Raw genomic sequence first — 20,843 nt, 5'->3', positions numbered from 1 at the left:
CACCATAAGTCTTGGTCCACGAGAAGGGTTTCCACGTGAAGTATTTCTATGTGGATGGTTTCCGTGGGGAGGTCTTGTGTCTTGATCATCGGTTCTCTGCATTTCAGGATGTTGATTCCGAGAGACTTGACGTCGACCGCGACGAGCTCTACTTGATCCCATGGCTCTTGGAGGACCTAGCGGCGGTTGGCCAGTCCCATCCATGGCTCAAGAAGCTGGGGTGTCTTTTAAGTTTCTTGAATCTCTGAAAGAAAGAAGTTCAAGTCCGAGCTCAGATGATGTTGGTAGAAAGAAATTTGTGTGGGTTAACACGGGATGGATGGGGAGATCAAAATGAACAAACAAAAGAGGCGGTTGGTTTGGGCAAACAGAGGGACAGGCTTTTCAAGTTGTTATCAAAGGATTAGGCAGAAGCAACATGGAAATCTCAACATTCCTTCACGTGGGGTCACTTATGTTCAGTTTCTGACTTTATCCTGATCATATACATTAGGGCAGATTCACTGAGTATCTGCGCACGGACCGCTTTGATATACAAGAAGTGGGTCCAGGGCTGACAAGGCGGTGAGGCTGTCATGAATGGCAGTTACATACTGCAAAAACACCAAAGGTCAACTAGCTATTTGCTCATGGCTGAGTAGGCTGTCAACGAATGCGTGTTACTAAGGTAAGAGAACAATGTCATAATTAGTGATAATTAGTGGGTCAAGTACTATAGCTCACTTGCGCAGAATAAATGCAAAGAGTCTTCGTTTGCTGTCATCGGATATGATTTAACACTCAGGATGAGCTGAAACAAAACATGTAGGACTACCAGTTCGACATACCCAAATATGGCTAGGTATCAGGCTCAGTTGAATTGAGTAATCTGGCAGTCTGGCCTTGATGCAAAGACATGTAAGGCCAGCGATGAGGTGACCAGCAAAGGGGTCTCATGGGAGCCTAGAACTATCTCCATAGCGACATGCGAGCCTGACAGGGCGAGAAGTGCTGCTTCATCAAATAAAAAGACATTACAATAAGCATCAATGCTAGCTTGATGTGCAGTATACTAGAGAAGATTCCAAGTTCTCTAGAGGCCAGTAAGCATTGAGTCAAGATTCAAAAGTGATTGCAGGCATCCATGGCACGACCTACAGCATTGATCACTTACATCGTAGGCATAGTCCTTCGTATCTTTTTGTTTCTCCTTGGTTTCGACACTATTTGCATTTTGTACGAACTGAATAGGTCCGTCTTCGAAATCGAACTAATGTCTTGAGTGTGGCGATCATAGTCACATCAATGCGTACAGTTATTTAGACATAGGCAAGCATGGTTGTATGCCTCTCAGCATGGTGGAAGGAAGATTCTGAACGACAAATCTATCCGTCTCATCCACCATTCTACTGTCAGGATAGATGCAGCAGAGACTTATGTTATTTGTTTCACGAGCAAAGGCTACACATGTTGCAATTATGCTCACGTAGCGCACGTTTCATCGAGTCTCAAACCTGTCGATGGTCAAACACTTTTCGAACTGCGCATATTCCGATTGTAGTATAACGAGGTCTTCAGTCGCAGATTGGAGCAGTTGGCAATTGTTTGCGAGATAAAAATTCTAATTGTCGATCTACTCGGGTTGAAACACCGATTCTTAAACCCAAAATATGGAACCCGTGGGGTGCAGGGGAAGTGGCCCGGCCAGGCTCGTCGATCATCATAAACATAGACTCGAACAAACTACTTGAGAAGTCGAATGAGGTGAGATCTGGGTTGGTGATCCAGTGGCTTCTCGAAACCTACTTATGCGTCAAACATCTGTTTTGGGTATGCGAATTATATTCAGGAACATAGGTTCGGTGGTTTGGCGTCTGCGTTCGTAGCATCCGCAGCAAAGCTTATCTCTGTTCCGGCCCCGTTGAGATTCAAACCGGTTCACTAAGCTTGTTTCATAATATGGCTATATTGCCTCAATTCGGACGGGCGTTTGAATATTTGCAGGATAAATTATGAGAAAAAAAAAAGCTTCCTCCCGATATAGGAGACGTGGGAAGCGGGCGCCGGAAATCGTGTGTAGTATAGACAATTTGCGTCGGAGGGGTGGGTTCGTAAGACTCTCTAGGTGCATGAACATAATCTGGGCTCTTACGGAGTTCGTGAAGAATCATCATACCGTCTGGGAGGTACGTAATACTTGGGGCTGTCAGAAGAAGTGCTAAAAAAAATAATGCCCAATAGAACAATTCGTCTATAGCTAGGCTGGACCCGAACGTCCTATTTGCACAGATTATCAAAGCAACAAGAATAGAAAGCAGGGCCTAGAGTGCAGATGTGCACATGACACCTCTGGGGTGCTTCCATAGCTCAGCAAGTGGTCGAGTCTCATTCCGAAGTTCCATAGAGCTTTGCTGCCATGCATTTGCCGTTGGTAGGATAAATTGACTCATGTGCCCATATGTCACGTCATGCTCGCCACCTGATTTAAGGAATGCATTGGCTGCATCGAAATAAGCAACAATTGGTCATCCCGTCAAGCATGCCCACTCATGCTCTGATGCAGAAAAGGAGTTGTATTTCCTTTCAGGGATCCAAAGCAAACATGTGCGTCCCAAGCATCAATTTGTGTAACGTGGAAGTGTACATGAGGCAAGGTAAGACAAGAACAACGTCTGCGGACGAACACCTTGTACAGAAGAGTGTGATAATTCTGAGTCTTTGCACATATTAGCGAGGCGTGGTTCGGAGGTACGAAGAGTAGACAGTACATGGACGGAGGGTCTAAGCTACGGAGAATCCCTAGTCTATCTTGGACCCGTGCGGGGTTTTTGATACCTGGAGCTAAAGTCAGTAGGCAAGCATTACATCTCCATAGTCTAAGTCAAGCGAAGTGGGCAGAACACCACAGAAACTCACAGGAACAGACACTGCATCCAGGTTCTCCTGCCCAGTGGCGAACTCGGGCCTTCACTGCTTCCGGACCTGCAGATCTCCTCGGTCTTCTTTTCCACCCTTCTGGCGCCCTCTTTTCGCTCAGGAATAGAATGGGCCTTTTGACCGCAATAATCAGGCAAAAGCAAAGAGATCCATGATGTTTGGGGGGGATGGGGAATTTGTGCAGTCTCCATCCGTGGGTCGGCCGTACTGCCGAATTGAGAGAAAGAAGCGGAAGATCCCTGGTTAAATCCACCCAACGGAAAGCCCCGAATTTGAGCCATGGAAGGTGCGGGGTAACTTTAGTCCTGGACTCCACCTGGAATCTATTCCTCATACGGAGCACCTCACTTTACACCATCATTCCTGGCAGTGATGGTGTCTTACTCTTCTTCCCTGGATCGACTACTCAACCCAACCCACTCTCAGACCCTGAGGGAAATTTCTGCGCCATGCACCACCGTATCACTCGCTCCGTCTTTAGGTCGGTTCTCTTAGCCAATGCAACACAAATAAACAAATGAGAATCCGGGGGTGGGTCCCCGGCTGGGTCAACACTGGTGGCCGCTAATTGTTGGTTCGTCCACCATTGAACTCAAATCAATTGCTGCTCACAACTTGAATGCTACCCACTTCGAAGTAGCTGAGGTCTACTCCAGCCTTCCAACAGTACGCCGCACGCTATTCTCTATTCCCAATAATTCCTAGTTGTCTAACCTCCGAATACAGATCGCCGCTGCCGCCATCTTCCGCCAGCCGGACACCCTGGAAAGAGGCAATCAAGATTGTAGCCACTTCGCAGAGCGGGAAATGAGCCCGTCATCAAATCGTTGGTCCAGAACGACCATCACACTGACGATCCTGTCTAGCTTTCCCAGGCACCACCCCCTCTTCGTCCTAAATTGGGGTCAATCATGGAGGAGAGCCTTGGTCCTGGCAATGACACGATCCATCGGAGCAGCAAAACCTTCCCCTGGTCCAAGATTGGCCTCGGCCCCCGTGCCGTGGTGCACATGTGAGGATGTACATCGGAATTCTCTCTATATATAGAGGGCTACACTTGCAGCTTCCATGACCACCAGCATCGATACATTCTTTAGATCGCCTGCCTCCTACAGCAATCAGACTTGAGCATTCGTTTAGCCTACACAGTCCAATATCTGTTACTCTAATCCACCGTCGTTCTCATCGTCAAAATGAAGTTCACCAGTGTTCTCTTCACTCTGGGCCTGGCCACCAGTGTTTTGGCCAACCCTACTAAGGTCGTCCGTGAGCCCAGCCTCGTTGAGCGTGATGTCGCCGCTGTGACCAGCGTTCTTGCCGACATCGAGACCAAGGTCAAGGCCCTTGATTCTGCCATCAACAGCTACAGCGGTGGAGACCCCTCCAAGGTCGAGTCTGCCTCGACCGACTTGGTCTCAACTATCAACTCGGGTACCACCACTGTTAACGGCGGCGACGATCTTAGCTCCACCGATGCTCTCGAGATCCCTGGTCCTGTCCAGGACCTGACCAAGGACGTTCAGACTGCGGTCAACGACCTGATCTCGAAGAAGGACCAGTTCGTCTCGGCTGGTGCTGGTGCCACTGTCTACCAGCAGCTCCAGAAGCAGTACACTGCTGCCAAGAGCCTGGCCGACGCTCTCACTTCCAAGGTTCCCGAGTCTCTCTCTAGCCTTGCCAGTTCTCTGTCTGCTGGCATCACCGATGCCATCCAGAAGGGTGTCGATGAGTACAAGGATGTTGCTACTAGCTCTGGCACCGCTTCCAGCGCTACTTCCGCTGCCTCTTCCGCCACTGACAAGACCGCCACCAGCGCTGCGTCTTCCGCCACTGAGAAGAGCGAGACCACCGCTGCCGCTGCAACCACGGGCGATTCCGCTACCACTGGTGCTCAAACCTCGTCTCCCGTGATCCCCTCCTCCGCCAGCGCCTCTGCTACCCCCTCCAGCTCCAGCACCCCCTCTGCTTCCGCCAGCTCCACCCTCTTCACTGGGGCTGCCAACTCTGACCGCTTCAGCTACGTCTTCGGTGGTGCTGCTGCCGCTGCTGCCGCTGTTGCTGTTGCCTTGTAAGAGAGACAGCCGAAGATGGCTTGAGCCTGCAATGGATAATCGATTGTGAAGGACCAAGTGCAACGGTATTCGACAAGTGCGATCATGAAAAGATACGGGCTGGCCATGTATATCTATTCGCCGTTGATTGATTTCAGCCCGGGACTGTGGCTTAATATCTTTGGTTTTTGGTTTGGTTTGGTTTGTTGGATTTTTAATTGGTTGACAATGTAATATGGTCTCAGTACAACGAAAACACAGTGGATTGTTTGAACAGAAAACAACAACAGCGTCTAGATTATTTCCCGAACAGCGTAGCATATGCCCTTGTGAATCCTCTCCAATGGTTACCTGAATAGCGGATGATCAGATTTTGCTGCCCACCAGCCCAGAAAAAGCAACCTTGATGACCGGAGTATCCACAGTACCTTCGCCAAAGGTCAATCCCTGCATGGTTGCCTTTCGCCCGAAGCAGCAAGTTACACTACGATCAATAGCGAATTTCAACCCGAAAGTGCGGATCACCATTCCATTCCATCCCATCCCATCCCATCACTACTTCGTGCGTGCTCGGCTACCAGACGCGGGAAGTCTAAGCCGCACCACCGTCGACCGACCGCGGCAGGAAGCTTTCTGCTTCGCTTGCTCCCGCGCATTGTACTGTACTCGTTAGCTAGTAGTATTTCCAAGGGAAAGTCAAAAGAGGGTCCGTGCTAAAGTAAACAGCAATGGCGTGAGGTACCAGAGCTAAGTCACGAGTACGTCCCTGGGTATGCAACTAGCTACTCCATAGAATCTCCAGCCAGAACCACTATCTTACGGATTAGGCGCCCTATACAAAGCAAGCTTTACATTTACAGATCTAGTCAGAGGATTACAAGGAATGTAGGACACCGACTTTCATGCAACCACATTGGGCAAGCTCCCGAGGGGAGTCGCAAGTAGCAGCATGCTTGATTGATGCCCGCATGGATCTTGGTACTTTCTTAAAGGCAGACAGCAAGGACACTCGCCCCCTCGGGGTTGTGGAAACAAAACTCGCGAGGGGGGGCTGGTTGTCGGTGCTGAGAGGTAAATACCACTACCGAGTACCGTGGAGATTTTGCTCAGGAGGTTGAGATGCTGCCTACATTATGGCAGCGTGGATTTTCGTCTCACTTTCTGAGGATGATGGGAGGAGGAGGAGAGAGTGATGGGGCCATTTAATATGGTGGCTGGCAGCCTGGATGGTAAGAACTAGGCACTTTTTGGGAATAGTGTGAGGGGAAAGAGTGCGCGCAGGGAGTTCATCCTTGGCGTGATCGGTTGTTTTTATTGTTTGTGTGACAACTTGGAACTTGGTCATCGATGGTTCCAGAAAGGTCATTCTGCTCCAGAGACATTTTGTTGTTCAGATGTCCCAGCCGATGAATTGGGCTGCTGCTGCTGCTGCTACGCCAGCGTCGTCCCCTCGACAGCCCCGGCATACCGCGGACTCGTCGCGGAGAAGAACATATTCCCTGCAACCGCCACCACCATCGCTCGCGCGTAGACCATCTGCGCCTCTGACAGCACACCCGACTTTTCCAGGCGCAGACACTCTGCGCTCATCCTATCTTCTACATCTCGAATCATTACTCTCAATATCCTTGCAGCTAGAGCATCATCAATATCATCGCCGCCCATGAGCCCACGCACTACCCTGACAGCATTAAGCACCACTTCCCCGGTCTCCGCTTCCGCCCGGGCCTCCTTCGCGTACGAATACAGATCATTCGTTAACAACAGATGCTTCGCGCACAGCGCTTTCAATCGCTCTAACTCCGGAGCATCCTCGATCGCAGTCCCGCACGAGAACCGGACAGTCTGAAGGATCAATTCAGCCCCGAAATCCTCCAATCCAGGCACAAGATACTCCTCTAGCGACTTAAACGTCTTCGGTCGCTCGCGCTGCGTAGCTGATCCCCAGGATATGATCTCTTCGAGCAACCGCTCTCTCTCGTGAGGGTCCTCCGTTAGTAACTCCTTGGCTAGGATATTATAAGCATTATACTCTGCTGTAGAGGTCTGGTTGTGCGAGACTGCGCTGCGAGGAGGGATACGAAGAGCAGGGTTCTGGGTGCCGACTGCATCATCATGGAGGAAGAGGAGGACGTATGTTTTGGCTAGAAGTTGTATTCTGGTGATGTTGCTCAGGGGGACGAGATGGATAGTGTAAGACACCGCCGTGTCGATGAGTTTTCTTGTGCGGGCGGGATCGAGGGTCGGATGGGTCGAATGAGAGGTGCTGATGGTTTGCAGGTATGTAGTTGCTGCTGCTTCGGCTTGACGCGAGTGTTTGGACTGCAGAGCGATAGGGAGAGAGGTTGGCCATGGGACGCGGTGGGAGGGTGGGTGGATGGTGTTCGCATGATGGCAGTCCTCGAAGATCTCCAGTCGAATGATTGAGAATGGAGTTGAGGATTTAGTTGGTGGTTTGGAGTTGGCTGGGTCAAAGGCGTGCGAGATTGGACGGAGTGCTTCTGACGGTGGCGCGGTGTCCGGGCTCTTTTCGAAGGGCGTTTGTGTGTGGAGTTGTCTTCGAGGCTGTGCGATGTAGACGCTTATTTGGGTGCTGGTTGCGCGATGCTGCAGTATTTGAGGCGTTTGGGCGCAGAGAAGTTCTCTCGTTGCCCAAGCAAGTGCACGTCTCGGTCTGTTGGCATGTCGCGTCAAGCCTCGAGGGAGACGACGCGTCGCCATTGCGCGCTCTTGAGTATTCTTTGGGTCTCAAAAAAGCGTGGATTCTGCCCAGAGATGTTGTATGTTCAAAGAACAGTGAACGCAAAAGATCAGTCAACTTTGAAGGAATAATCATACTACAAAGCTGCTATCAGAAGCGATGACTACGGAGCCGAAACCATGATGTCAGCTGGCAGCTAGCGGAGTTCCTTTCGCTTGTCCCCCACCCACTTCGGAACTCCGCGTAGTCACCACAACACTCACTAACCAGTTCCACACAACATCAGCATGGCAAGCCCAAGTTCCTCCCAGTCAAGCAGACGACGACAGCCACCTCCTCCACGGAAGAAGGCCTGCCAAAGTTGTACCAAATCCAAAGTTCGGTGCAGTCTCGAAAGACCTACCTGCTCTCGATGCAAGTCTCTCGGTCGCGTATGCGAATACTACACTGCCCCTGAATCCTCACACACTAGTCCTCAGACCGAAGACTTGGAGAATCCGGGCTCGAGGGGTCTCGCTGAGCTCCAGCCCTCTACATCGTTTGCTATGCCCATAGCTTTACCATCCTATCTTGACAGCAGCCCCGGACGCGTTACGCCGATTCGAGAACGCAGGCATCGACAGGTGGGGTCAGCGAAAGATGAGCGACCGCATGTCGACTTCATCAAGATCGACCTAGTCCCTGCTTCAGGGGTAGAGAGTATTCGAGATCGCTGGCTTCGGCCATATATTCTCCCACCACTGGGGCGAGACGAGGTTCCGAAGGTCTATCATCCGTTTACACTGCAGTACATCTCGAGGGTTCTGGCCACCTATCCCCGGTTCATGCTGAAGGACCGCAAAGCACCTCCTATCATTCATCACTCACAAGTCTCCGGTGAGAACCTGCCACAGGCCTTGGCCAATTGCTACAGCCTCGTTCGAATGTGGGAGAACGCTGTTTCAGGAAGTGAAGCCATGGTCATCAACATGATCGAAATGGAGATGGAGAGGTTGTCCAACGAGGTATGCCGACCCAGCTCTGCTCGTACATACGGAATTTAATGAAATCACGATCGCAGCTTCCAAGCCAACACGACTATAACCTTCTATCTACTTTTCAAGCCTACCTAATCTACTCCGTCATGTTATATTTCTCCCCGCGACTCGCTGCCCCGGCCGCTGTCACCGACAAAGTCATGATCACACTCATGGAACTGGCCTTTCGCACGGCTCGCAACGGCTTCTTCTGTGTGGCCGAATTATCCCACTCGCGACCTAGTTGGGAGTCGTGGATTGTGGTGGCCTCGAAACGCCGCGCCATCTTCGCCATGTACCTCTTCTGCAGCGTTTACAACTCCGACCGACTCTTGCCAAACTTCATAGCCGATGAAGTAAGGGGTGTTTTTGCTCCAGAAGGAAGATCATTGTGGGAGGCGCCCGACCGGGAGACGTGGGAACGGGAGTATGACCGTCATTTGTTGACCTGGGAGGATGGGATGCTGGAAATCTCAGAGCTGTGGCGATCCGCGGATACGGGAACAGTCGAGCAGAGAGAAAGGATCGAGAGGTGGCTGCAGACTGTGGATGAGTTTGGGATGTTACTGTTCGGAGTCACAACGCACATTCATGGGTGTTGATCTAGTCAGTGCACATCAACCGCTCACAGCCATTCCCCCGCCCCTATTTCGGAACTCCGAGAATGACCCACCTTACTGATCAACCACGACTGGGCACCTATATATTGCCATCATAACCATTCTGAAACCAGCCTATACACATTTCCTGAACCATTAACTCAAGCTACGAAGCCCACGCCTATCTTCAAAGATGACATCAACCTACTCAACAAACCACACTCCCAGCGTCCTCCGCACGCACAACTGGCGCACCCTCGCCAACTCCGCACCATACCTCCTCCCCCACCTCGATCACCTCCAATCCACCACCCCCAACCTCAAAATCCTGGACATCGGCTGCGGACCAGGCAGCATAACCATTGACTTAGCCCGCCGTCATCCAACCGCCCAGGTTACAGGTCTGGACTCCTTCGCCGACCCGCTTCCCACCGCGCGGCGCCTCGCCGCCGCCGAAGGCCTAGCCAACGTCACCTTCGACGTCGGCGACATCCACGCCCTGGACTTTCCCGACAACACCTTCGACCTCGTCCACGTCCACCAGGTCCTGCAGCACATCGCCGACCCCGTCCAGGCTCTCCGTGAGATGCGCCGCGTCGCCAAACCCAATGGCGGGATCGTTGCCGCCCGGGAATCCAGCATCCACACCTGGCACCCGGCGAACCGCGGGATCGAGCTCTGGGACCGTCTGACCCGGGAGCTGGCGCAGCGGAGCGGCGGGAACCCGCACCCCGGGGCGAGGATCCACGTGTGGGCGGAGGAGGCGGGCTTCGCGCAGACGCAAATCCATAAAAGCACGGGCAGCTGGTGTTTCAGTTCGGCGGAGGAGCGCGAGTACTGGGGCGGCTCCATGGCGGAGCGGGCGCGCAACTCGGGGTTTGCGGATCGGGCGGTGGGGAGTGGGCTGGCAACGAGGGAGGAGCTGGAGGTGGTGGTGGACGGGTGGCGGGAATTTGTAGCGTGTGAGCAGGGATGGTATGGGCTGTTGCATGGGGAGATTGTTTGTTTCAAGTGATTCTATTGTATGTTGCTGACCTATGCCTCGTCATCGGGGTCCGATGGATGGGTGGAGAGTATATGCCACTTGCATTGATAACTCTAAGCTCTCCATATAACATGTAAAGTCTAATACAATACATCGCTATACACAAGATGCATATACAATGTAGTCACGCCCATTAACTTGACCAAAAACCCAATCCAGCAGCATACTATGTACGCATCATCATCATCCATACAGCGACAGCCAGTATAACCGGGGTGGGGGGGAGGAGAAGAAGAAGAAGAAGAAGAAGAAGAAAACAACTAAAAAGCAAAAAGAAGCTTCGGCCTATGACTGTTCATACCAATAACAACCCAGCCTCCGTCTCTCACACGGCAGCCGGGGGTTCGATTCCCCTATCGGAGGTATATATATATAAATTAACCCCGTAGGCTATATATGTTTTTGTTTTTTTTTGTCATGTTCGGAACATCCACAGCGCCTTTTTGCGGGTCTCTCATATGGCCAGCTGATAAGTTACTGTATTGTCTATGAGTGCAGAGTATATATCGCCCAGCAATGCTGTTTGATGCTCGCGCTTGATCAGTTCTTCCTTTCCCCGAGAACTTACGATATAGGTCTTTTTATGTGTGTTGGGGCTTGTTTGAGTGCATGTTAATGGCGTTAAGAAACTTGGGATTATTGATCTAGTAGAGGATGAAGGTTGCTCGACCTGGAAGGTGCGATGGTATCTAGTTCTTTCCGGAATGGGCAATATGGCACTATACTGGACCCGTGACCCGTGACTTCAGTTCGACGCTTTGCGTCACGGTATAGCGATCGGAAATATGACCTGCAGAAGGTGATACATGACAAGATGGAGGCCAATAAGCTCAGTTTCAGACGCAGATGGTAACAACGAATGCACGAAGTCGAGTTGTCGTCAGAGTAGATGAAAGTTGCGATAAGGCCGTCCCGACGGAGGTATGCGCCAAGAAATCCCCGACAACAGCTGGATGATTCCCTTCTCAGATACCGACCACATCTACTCACAAGTATCAACAGATCGATCACCGGGATCAAGTCCCAGATCAACTAATAACCTTAAAGCAACACGCCCCAGTGCGCCAATGAAACTCTGGACGAAGCGGATGACCACATTGCTGCATCACCGCCTCTGATTCGATGTGACATCACCATTTGGCTCCGTCATCGCCGCAGATACCAATCCTAAATTTCTACTTATTGTAGCCCACAGCGTAGGATTACCTGGGTTTGAATCAATGCTTTTTTCCCTGGATTATTTCCAGACGCACACAATTCCCATCCAGAATGCAGACCATCAAGAACACAATCGCCGAGAACTTCGGTGGGCCGTCTCATGAGCTCGCCGAGCACAAGTTCAGTTTAGAGGAAGTTCCCGATCTTAGTGATAAGGTAGCGGTGGTGACGGGCGGCAGTGAAGGTACGATCAACTCAATGAGCATGCGCTTGAAGAAAGTAACCATGTATTAACCACAATGGCTAGGCATCGGCTTCGGCTGCACCCACACCCTCCTATCGAAGAACATCGCGAAGCTGTTCGTCACATCGCTCCGCAAGGAGGTCGCGGACGAAGCGCTCGCGGCCATCGAGGAGGAGTTTGGGCCGGAGAAGCGCAAGCGCTTCATCTGGCTGCAGTGCGACCTGTCGGACTGGGAGCAGACGGCGCACGTGGCGGGGGAGATCGCGTCGCAGACGGACCGGATCGACATCCTGATCAACAACGCGGCGCGGGGGATCATGAGCCGGCAGCTGGCGCCGACCAACGGGATCGACCAGCACATGGCGACGAACCACATGGGCCACGTCGTGCTGACCTCGCACCTGCTGCCGACGCTGAAGAAGACGGCCGACGCCGGCCACCCGGTCCGCATCGTCAACCTCTCCTCCAACGTGCACAGCAGCGCGCCCGCCGACACCGAGTTCGCCTCCGTCGAGGAGCTGAACCGCGAGTACGACCCCAACGCCCTGTACGGCCGCAGCAAGCTGGCCAACCTCCTGCACGCCAAGTGGCTGAACCAGCACCTCCAGTCCACGCACCCCAATATCATCGTCAACGCGACGCACCCGGGCGTCGTGGACACCGCGCAGACCAACGTCCACATCCACGACGCGTTCCCGCTGCTGGGCTACGGCATGTCGATCGGGCTGAAGCCCTTCCGCAAGACGCAGTTCCAGGGCGCCGTGTCCACCATGTACGCGGCCACCGTCGCGACGGAGGGCGGGCAGTTCATCTGTCCGCCGTGCATCGTGGAGAAGGGCAGCGACAAGGCCAACGACATGCAGCTGGCTGATAGATTGATGAAGCTGACGGCGGAGGTCGTCGAGAAGAAAACGCGCTCGGAGAGTAGTGCCAAGGGGTGTCCTTTCAAGGAGGATTAATTGTAAGATAATTGTAACGCGTGACGCAATTGGAATGGCTTTTTGGCCCATGAAATCGAGTAATGACTTACCCGTTGGTGGCGGAGTAGTAATTTAGCTGTAGAAAGGGAGGCAATGTATTCCTTTTGAGATATATGCTGCATCCTTGTAAGTGAATGGGTATGGGACGGGTGTCGTCAAGAGCTTCTGTAGTGCAGTGCACCAAAGTCCACATGATCGTCGCCCTCGCTTTGAACCGTCGTCAAAGAAGTCATTTTGCAGTTCGGTGTAGCTCAAAGGGAAGTCTTCTGAGCAGGTGAGAAGCCGACTAAACAAGTGTGTTGACCATTGAGCTTCTTCTTAGTGCGATGCATTCTTCGTAGACCCTCGAACGAGGGTCAAGATAGACACGAGATGAACGTTCTTAGTTGACAGTGAGATGATTAGACGACAGTAGTGAATTGTCAAGGTACAATAGAGAAATATTCAGTCGTGGGAGAAGTGTTTTTGTATTGCAGTTTGGTAGTTTGCGGTCAGCGGCCGGAGATAGTGTAGGAAGTCAGTCCACAGCACCAACTCAAAACAAAAACAACAATCACGAGTTCGAGCTTGAAGGTAGAAATTCTGCTGGTCCAACTTCTGCAGACGAAACCCACAATGATAACAATAGACACACCGAACACCACTTGCAGCTCACTGTTCAACGAGTAGGGAACAATCTCGGAAATGCATTGGTTACAGATAAGGCCGCATTTCTGGATCGGCACGAGGCCCCGTAGATCTTCTTTGTGCAGAACCTGCGGAATGCAAGGTACTGATATCCGACCACCCTGAAGAAACTCCCTACTACGATTGGCATCTGGAAGACAAGTATCGCATGCCACAGGACATCGCAAGCAGGAAAGATTGCCATATCTACCAACAAGTGTGCATGATTGTAAGGATAAGCCTCAACCATCTGGAGACTTTACATTTGAGTTACGCGGTATAATCATCAAAAAGCCAAGCTACTCTTGATCCGCATGAGAACCAAAAGAGAAATCGCCATACGTAGCTGAGGTGGCACATGGTGTCCTCGCCCCCTCTCTCCCGAACCAAGTGGTTACTCCCTAGACCGAGCCAGCACCGTAACCGGGGACCAGTTGTAAATGATCTTCTCCTTCTGCTGTGTTGCAAGACACTGGAGAGCGACCTCTTGCTCAGACACTGACAACAGAATGTCCCCGGACAGTCCTCTTTTGATGCCTTGCGTCAACTCGCGTAGGGCTAGAATGTAGGTCCGGGTGCACAGGTCCACCAGAGGAGGGGCGAACCGGCCGTGGTCGGACTCGATGATCTCCAAGTCCTCTTTGCGCATGCGGTCGGGGAGCTCGGAGACCCATCTAGAAAGTCATGTCAGCATATATAGGGCTATGATTCTGGTAGGAGGACGCACATGTATTTGCGGTTGACCCGCCGAAACAAGTCGCTCATCCGCGCAGCGGTCTCCTCCGCCACGCGGCCCTCCGTGACCTGGTTGTGCAGGTCCGCATCTTCCCACTGGATGTAACCCCCTGGTTCTGTGCGTGGCTTGTATTAGCATGCAACGACGATGATGTGGAGTCAGTAGTGGGCCGTTTGAGCTTACTTAGGAGTCGTTTGACTTGACGGATCAAAGTAGCTGTCTCGCTTTCGCGCACATTGCTCGCCCACATCCGCAGATGCACCACATCATATTGTCCCGTCAGGGAGGGAGGTAGATCAGACATCAGATCCACCACGCTGAGCGTCATGTTCTTCGCCCACAGTCCAGAGGGTGGGTATTGTTGGCCGCTACTGTCAAAGCCATGTAGTTGCACGGTTGACGGCAGCTGTCTCGACAGGTCAAGGAGCCAGATTCTATGCATATCGTAAGCGGAGGATTCAGATCGACCAATTCGTCATATCACAAACCCTGTGCCGCAACCAAGGTCGGCAATCTTCATGTCATTGCTGACTGGGATTTCAGGATGTAGCTCGTACCCCTTGTGAAATTTCCACAGAAGATGCTGAGCATCCAATCTGTAGTAAAATCAGCACCTATCATGTCTGTGTGACCTTCATCGCAGGGGTATCACAAGTAGGGAGACATCAAAGAAGGTACCTAACGGAGTCCGTGATGCTTCTTCCGAGGATATAATCGTCCGCTGGTATCATCGCACTTCCCATTGTCACTTGAGTTGATCTGATAAGTTGTCCAGACGAGTACAAGATCGTAAGTATCAAGCTTTGTACTTGATGTTCCAGGTTCTAGGCCAGGTTCGTCAGGACTTTTATAGTTCCTTCTCGTTAATTTAGGTTTGAGGATTGTCCGCTTCGGAAAATCGTCTGTGAACTGTTTGGCTGCCAATCAACCGATACGGAATTAAATGAGGTCATGCATTAGCCGGTCTGTAAGGTCTTACTATTTGTGATACTGACAATGCATGAAGTCGAATGCCACATCGAGCATCTTTCTTAGCGGCTTCAAGAATGTTTTGACTTGGGAGGGAACCATTATTGGTACTCGGGGAGCAGGAATGAGATCGATCGTGTGTAAGTATATAGAGCGAATAGAAAAGACGCGAAAAAGCCGAAGAAGCAATAGTAGATCTTGCAGATGAGATCCCCGTATTTGATGACGTCTTCGGCTTGCGATGGAGTCACTCTTCTCTCCGCTGACAGCGAGTGCCGCTGCTCGCACATTCCGACTTCGGATCCTGGCGTGTTCGTATAAAGTCACTCTTGACAGTTTAGCCGTTTTCGCAGTAATAGTTCGAGCATAAGCCACTTTTTGGTTCTCCCGCCGCTGCCCAGGTCTGATCATGCTTGTATAACTGGTCATGGGCGAAACCACCTTAGTCCGAAAGGCAATGGAATAGGCAACTGAGACATCGTCCGTTAATTGTTGCTAGTACATTCAACTACGGCGATGGCCACACACACTCGCTGCTGTTACCTAGGCACTCGGGTGTGTAATCTTGTGCTCGGCCAACCTCTCACGAGGACAAGAAAGTACGTAAAAGTCCTCGAGATGAGCTCACACACAGATGTCTCAGAGTTGGACTTGTTAGTCGCAGCTCGGGGTTATTCTGCTCAATCTCCTGGTACGTTGCTCTTGCATCACTCCCAAATACGTAAGAGATTGGCGCGACTCGACAATCCAGACCTTGCAATGTTCAAAAGTCCCATGGCAATGGCTCTGTGTTACACAGAGATTGGCTTGGTCACAGTCGAGGTTACACATCATCTTGCATGCTAACCTGAATCTGCAGGAGAACATGATATCTGATCGGCGAGTCCGATGCTGCTGCAGAACAAGTATGGTTAGCTTGGGATGATGCAATAAAAACAATATATGAGAGGCGGCGAATGATACTAGTGATCGGCCGTACTTTGCTTTTTCTCATATCAGCTATGTTGACCAATCATCGCCACGACCACGGCCAGTGCAATGTGATATCAGACCGAATTAGCCACTCTGCTATGTGAGTATGCCGATCTCTGCATTCCTCAGCTGAGCCCAATGAACCACAGAGCTCATTCATCGAACAGGGTCTATTGAATAGAGTGATTGTGGGGACGGATTGCTCATGAAAGCTATAAATCTCTTCCAGTTGTAACAAGGAGTCTATGATGGTGGAAACATCTCCCACACAATACTGACCTAAGTTGAGGACTTTGGCACCGATTCCCAAAACCACTTGTCTCTTTTGCTCCTGAACAGTGCCTTCGCCCATACCAGAAAACATGAGCTTCAGTCGCACTACCATAGCTCTAATCCCGGGGAGGCCCGACGCTCTCGAAAGAGTGGTTGAAATATTGCGAGCCCACAAGAGTGACGACTATTATGCGTATGAGCGAGAGGGAAAATGGTACCTGGGCATCGGCAGTCACTCTTCACTCGTAGTTGACCCCAAGGGGGAGACGGCGACAATCTCCACCGATTCTCACAAAGAATCGCACCCGATCACCGGTCCGCTGGCGGATGTCGCAAGAGACTTTGTGTCGAAGCACGCCAACGACGCCCGCAGGGTATTCGGGTATGTTGGGTTCAACTACGCGGCACATGCGCGGGGCATTCCATACACGGCCGGTCGATGGCCGCTTATGAGCTTGATGGCCCCGCGCATCGAGATATCGTTCTCACGAGACAATGTTGTTCTGACGGGGGATAACAATGAGGAAGTGAAGGCATTGGCCGACCTTATCGATGATGCCATCAGTGTGGATCCGACACCGAATCAAAGTATCGACACGCAAGACGCTGCGGGAGAATACCTAGCTCGAGTCGAGAACGCGCTGGCGGAGATCGCGGAAGGGAAGTATACGAAGGTTATCCCTTCACGAGCGGTGGAGATCGCCGGGCGAGTGGACATGCCGGCCACCCTGCTGTGTGGTCGACGCTGCAATGCACCCGCACGGAGCTTTTCCCTGAGCCACGGGGGCTACCAAGCGACCGGCTTCAGTCCCGAGCTCGTGATGTCAGTGAAAGAGGGGAAGGTGACCACTGAGCCGCTGGCTGGAACGCGATCGCGCAAGGGTAAAGACACCGAGGTCGAGCGCCTCAGACAGGAACTGCTGAACGACCCCAAGGAGATCGTTGAACATGTAATCTCAGTTCGGGAAGCGATCGACGAGCTGAAGCGGCTCTGTCCAGAGGACACAGTCAGTGTTGAGGACCTGATGTCAGTCCGACCTCGGGGCAGTGTCCAGCATCTCGGGTCTACCGTGACTGGCTTCCTGAAGCCGGAGAACGACCCCTGGGACGCCCTCGACGTCCTCTTTCCTTCTATCACAGCATCTGGCATACCGAAGCAGGCCGCACTGGAGGGCATTCAGCGCCTCGAATACCGTCCTAGGGAGTTGTACTCGGGGGCCGTTCTGATGATCGAAGGCAGCAAGACCCTTGAGGCAGCCCTTGTTCTCCGCACTGTCTTCCAAGACCAGAGTTGTCAGTGGGTGCAGGCTGGGGCTGGGGTAATTGCGCAATCGACCCCTGCGCGTGAACTCACTGAGACTCAAGAAAAGCTGGCGAGCATAGCTCCGTTTGTGGTGAGCGAGATGGAGAAATAGGAGGACATCGATCGAGATTGTCGAGGATGGCTCGAATTAGGAACCAGGTTGTTTTTGTTGTTATTTTGCATAATCAGCGTCCCCCATCAGTAGAGCAGAGATAAGATCAAGAGTTCATCTGGTGGCTGGAAGTTGAAGATCATACATAGTATGTGATCTGAGACCGAGTTATGTCGACCACACTCCACCGCCCGACAGCGTACAAACTGTACAGTACATACATACCAGAGAGCGGGAAATGATGAAATCTGCAGCATGGGAATTCTACGTCATTCTACATGCATAAAGTCCTCTGCTGGCAGAATCAACTTCAACCTAGTCATAATCAAGCCACTTACTTGAATCAAGTATACTCATGGACCAAGGCAATGACATAGTCGAGCCACTCCGATCGAGTCATGTACAGTATACTGTACTGTACATCTAGATGGACTAAGACATCAATGAGGAATTGGAGTATATAAAAGGATGCTCACGCAGGGGCCCAAAAAATCAAGCACCAGACCAGTCGGACTGCACGAGACCTTCTTTCGCTATCTTCATGTTTCATCTCCACCATCAACATGTCAACGCTTCCCACTCTCGCCCTCACCCTCGCCTACACGGTATCCAGCTACCTAGCCCTCCGATGCCTCCAAACACCTTCACCCGAGCCCGAACCCGACAGCAGCAACAGCAAGAGCAACAACTCCAAATCCAAAGACCGCGTCGCGACCGTCATCGACCCCCTCTTCCTCCTCATGAAGCTCGTCATGCCACTGAGCTTTCTCTACCAAGCGCTGCTAACCCTCCTACACGACCACCCATCCTCGCCGTGGACGACCGCCATCTGCCGATCCCCCGCCAACCCACCGACCGAGGCCCTCACCTGGACGCCGTCCACAGCCACAAGCCTACTTCTGTTCTACATCGGCGGATGGACGCGGCTGGCCGCCTTCCGCGCCCTGGGCGGGGACTTCACGTTCCACCTCGCCACGCCCGACGACGGCCTGGTGACCGACGGGGTGTACCGGTACGTCCAGCATCCCAGCTACACGGGCGGGCTGCTCATGGTCGCGGGCTATGTGCGACTGGCATTGGAGGAGTTCGTCCCGGCGATGGGGACATGCTGGTCGGGATCCGGGGAGACGACCGGACTCGGCGGTGTCGCCGTCGTTGAGCCTTGGGACCGGGTTGGGCTGCTGCTGCTGGCGACTGGCGTCTTTCTGGGGATCACCTATTTCAGGGTCCAGGATGAGGAGAGGATGTTGAAGAGGGACTTTGGGGCCGAGTGGGAGCGGTGGCATCGTCGGACGGCTCGTTTGATTCCGTTTGTCTGGTGAGAGAACACATGGATCGGAGGTTCGGTTGGGTTGGGTCGAATGCGCTACTGTAGATGTATTGATAGTTCAGTTCCTCTTGTTAAGGTTGATTTGGGGTTTTGTTAGTAGGTTCGTTGGCTTCTTCTTTGTTTTTGGATTGGTCTTTATTTCGTTTATTGAACATTCTATTGCAGGAACGGGTTAGAGTATCTGGCTCAATGTAGTCCCTTTGCACCATGCAAACCGTGCCAACCTAAGTACTATGAAGTCTTTTATGAAACGAAAAAAAAGAAGGTTGGTTGCATTAAATACAGATAAACTTCCCGAAAAAAGTATCGCTCAATGTAAAATCAAAACCGCGAGAATCTAGGGGAAGAAGAGAAGGAAGGCTCAGCCTACCACTACCAGTCATCGGGCTCGTAGGCAGGCTCCTCATCACGCTCAACGTCACGCTCGATGTATACTTCACGCTCGTGGTAGATCTCACGCTGGGGGGAGCCTTCACGCTCCTCGTCGCTCGAGCTCGAGTGCTCCTCTGTTCAACAGCAGTTAGTAAGGTAGAACCACAATGCGTAACAGCAATGGTCGTCGACCTGAAAGGAGGTATAACTTACCCAGTTCGTGGTTGATGAGAGCACCAGCGGCAACACCGAGGGCCAGGCCACCGGCAGCACCAAGCATCATCTTCTTGCGCTCGTTCTTCTTCTGCTCCTCGGGGTCGACGTATTCACCGCCCTGCTGGGGTGGGTAGTATCCACCCTGCTGGGGAGGGGGGTAGTATCCGCCCTCCGGCGGAGGAGGAGCAGGTGAAGAAGCACCATAGTATCCGCCCGGAGGTCCGGCAGGCGCCAGGTCACGGGAGCCGTCGGAGTCCCCTAGAGGAGGCTCCCACTGGGAGCGGCCGGTAGCGACCTCGACAAAGAAAGCACGGCGGGCGCTGGGCTCCCATTCCTGGGTCCAGCCCATGGGAAGAGGAGGGGGGGGAACCGGGGGAGGCCGGAAGGACGAGGGAGGGCTGGCGTATGGAGGGCGAGAGTCGTAAGAGCGGTCGGCGCCTTCGTAGGGAGGACGCTCTGGAGGGGGACCACCCTGGTAGGGAGGTCTCTCGTAAGGGGAGCCCTGGTAGGGAGGTCTGTCGGAAGGCGGGCGGTCATAAGGAGGTCTGTCATATGGGGGGCGCTCGTAGGGAGGTCTGTCGGCGGGCGGGGCGTCGTAGGGGGGGCGCTCATAAGGAGGGCGCTCCTGGTAGTAAGGCTGTCCTCCGTAGTAAGACATTGTGGTTGATTCTGCACTCGTGGTGACGATTAGAGCAACAGATAGAGGAGTGGATGGGAGAGAGAAGATTTAGAAGGGAAGAGAGAATGAAACAGAAGTCAAGAGGACAGAGAAGCACCACAAGATCCTTAAATAGTCTGTTGTGATGGTCCCTGTCAGCTGGAGAGGGGAAGGGTGGGTAGATGGAGTCAGGTCACAGATGCAGCATCCACTCCACCATTGCTATCAGGGATATTAACGGCCCTCAGGGACTCATGGCAGCCAACGAACGACCTAGGCAAGCGCTAAAAGTAGAGTGTATCCACCGCGTTATTTGTTGGGATGGAGAAAATGCCAATCCATAGTCTGGTTTCATTGTTGATTGTAGATCTGAAGTTTTGACAATGCAGAAGATTTAGGCAGATACGTAACACAAGCGCCCCTGATGGGGTGTGGGACCCGACAGGCAAGCAGTTGGCTTCATAATGCTGGAATGCAATGGAATTCTGCCCTTGATGCCATAAGGCCAGCTCGACAGTTTCTTTCT

General features: G+C 52.3%; 10 protein-coding genes across 10 annotated transcripts; 7 read left to right on the top strand and 3 right to left on the bottom strand.

Annotated features, from left to right (window-relative positions):
• Positions 1-4,109: 4,109 nt before the first annotated feature.
• BO72DRAFT_386938 (cell wall mannoprotein 1 family protein) lies at positions 4,110-4,988 on the top strand (the record flags this gene model as incomplete). The annotated part of the gene is made up of 1 exon (XM_040941659.1): positions 4,110-4,988. The coding sequence occupies one exon, from the start codon at positions 4,110-4,112 to the stop codon at positions 4,986-4,988; it is 879 nt and encodes a 292-aa protein (XP_040797500.1).
• Positions 4,989-5,814: 826 nt separating this feature from the next.
• BO72DRAFT_451669 (uncharacterized protein) lies at positions 5,815-6,101 on the top strand. Its single transcript, XM_040945546.1, has one exon. It carries the CDS (start codon positions 5,870-5,872, stop codon positions 6,083-6,085), a length of 216 nt encoding a protein of 71 aa, XP_040797499.1. The 5' UTR covers positions 5,815-5,869; the 3' UTR covers positions 6,086-6,101.
• Positions 6,102-6,313: 212 nt separating this feature from the next.
• BO72DRAFT_451668 (uncharacterized protein) lies at positions 6,314-7,780 on the bottom strand. The gene has a single exon (XM_040945545.1). The coding sequence runs from the start codon at positions 7,686-7,688 to the stop codon at positions 6,399-6,401; it is 1,290 nt and encodes a 429-aa protein (XP_040797498.1). The 5' UTR covers positions 7,689-7,780; the 3' UTR covers positions 6,314-6,398.
• Positions 7,781-7,895: 115 nt separating this feature from the next.
• BO72DRAFT_437325 (Zn(II)2Cys6 transcription factor domain-containing protein) lies at positions 7,896-9,501 on the top strand. The gene is made up of 2 exons (XM_040943346.1): positions 7,896-8,672; positions 8,729-9,501. Exons 1-2 carry the CDS (start codon positions 7,956-7,958, stop codon positions 9,284-9,286), a joined length of 1,275 nt encoding a protein of 424 aa, XP_040797497.1. The 5' UTR covers positions 7,896-7,955; the 3' UTR covers positions 9,287-9,501.
• BO72DRAFT_234477 (class I SAM-dependent methyltransferase) lies at positions 9,382-10,379 on the top strand. The gene has a single exon (XM_040939882.1). It carries the CDS (start codon positions 9,477-9,479, stop codon positions 10,296-10,298), a length of 822 nt encoding a protein of 273 aa, XP_040797496.1. The 5' UTR covers positions 9,382-9,476; the 3' UTR covers positions 10,299-10,379.
• A 935-nt stretch (positions 10,380-11,314) lies between these two features.
• BO72DRAFT_451665 (retinol dehydrogenase 12) lies at positions 11,315-12,749 on the top strand. Its single transcript, XM_040945544.1, has 2 exons — positions 11,315-11,730; positions 11,794-12,749. Exons 1-2 carry the CDS (start codon positions 11,598-11,600, stop codon positions 12,687-12,689), a joined length of 1,029 nt encoding a protein of 342 aa, XP_040797495.1. The 5' UTR covers positions 11,315-11,597; the 3' UTR covers positions 12,690-12,749.
• A 1,021-nt stretch (positions 12,750-13,770) lies between these two features.
• Positions 13,771-14,843, bottom strand: BO72DRAFT_387008 (class I SAM-dependent methyltransferase; the record flags this gene model as incomplete). The annotated part of the gene is made up of 5 exons (XM_040941663.1): positions 13,771-14,050; positions 14,104-14,227; positions 14,296-14,546; positions 14,601-14,708; positions 14,791-14,843. The coding sequence occupies 5 exons, from the start codon at positions 14,841-14,843 to the stop codon at positions 13,771-13,773; spliced, it is 816 nt and encodes a 271-aa protein (XP_040797494.1).
• Positions 14,844-16,314: 1,471 nt separating this feature from the next.
• BO72DRAFT_451663 (putative salicylate synthetase) lies at positions 16,315-18,088 on the top strand. Its single transcript, XM_040945543.1, has one exon. The coding sequence runs from the start codon at positions 16,416-16,418 to the stop codon at positions 17,739-17,741; it is 1,326 nt and encodes a 441-aa protein (XP_040797493.1). The 5' UTR covers positions 16,315-16,415; the 3' UTR covers positions 17,742-18,088.
• Positions 18,089-18,102: 14 nt separating this feature from the next.
• On the top strand, positions 18,103-19,327 carry BO72DRAFT_234418 (methyltransferase family protein). The gene has a single exon (XM_040939880.1). The coding sequence runs from the start codon at positions 18,305-18,307 to the stop codon at positions 19,061-19,063; it is 759 nt and encodes a 252-aa protein (XP_040797492.1). The 5' UTR covers positions 18,103-18,304; the 3' UTR covers positions 19,064-19,327.
• BO72DRAFT_234425 (WW domain protein) lies at positions 19,147-20,408 on the bottom strand. The gene is made up of 3 exons (XM_040939881.1): positions 19,657-20,408; positions 19,442-19,577; positions 19,147-19,227 (listed from the first exon to the last, which is right to left on the bottom strand). The coding sequence occupies exons 1-2, from the start codon at positions 20,315-20,317 to the stop codon at positions 19,444-19,446; spliced, it is 795 nt and encodes a 264-aa protein (XP_040797491.1). The 5' UTR covers positions 20,318-20,408; the 3' UTR covers positions 19,147-19,227; positions 19,442-19,443.
• Between the last annotated feature and the right edge of the window lie 435 nt (positions 20,409-20,843).

This window comes from Aspergillus fijiensis (genome assembly GCF_003184825.1).
Source record: "Aspergillus fijiensis CBS 313.89 unplaced genomic scaffold BO72scaffold_59, whole genome shotgun sequence".
Taxonomy (NCBI): Eukaryota; Fungi; Ascomycota; class Eurotiomycetes; order Eurotiales; family Aspergillaceae; genus Aspergillus; species Aspergillus fijiensis.
This window is presented reverse-complemented; position numbering and strand designations above follow the sequence as displayed.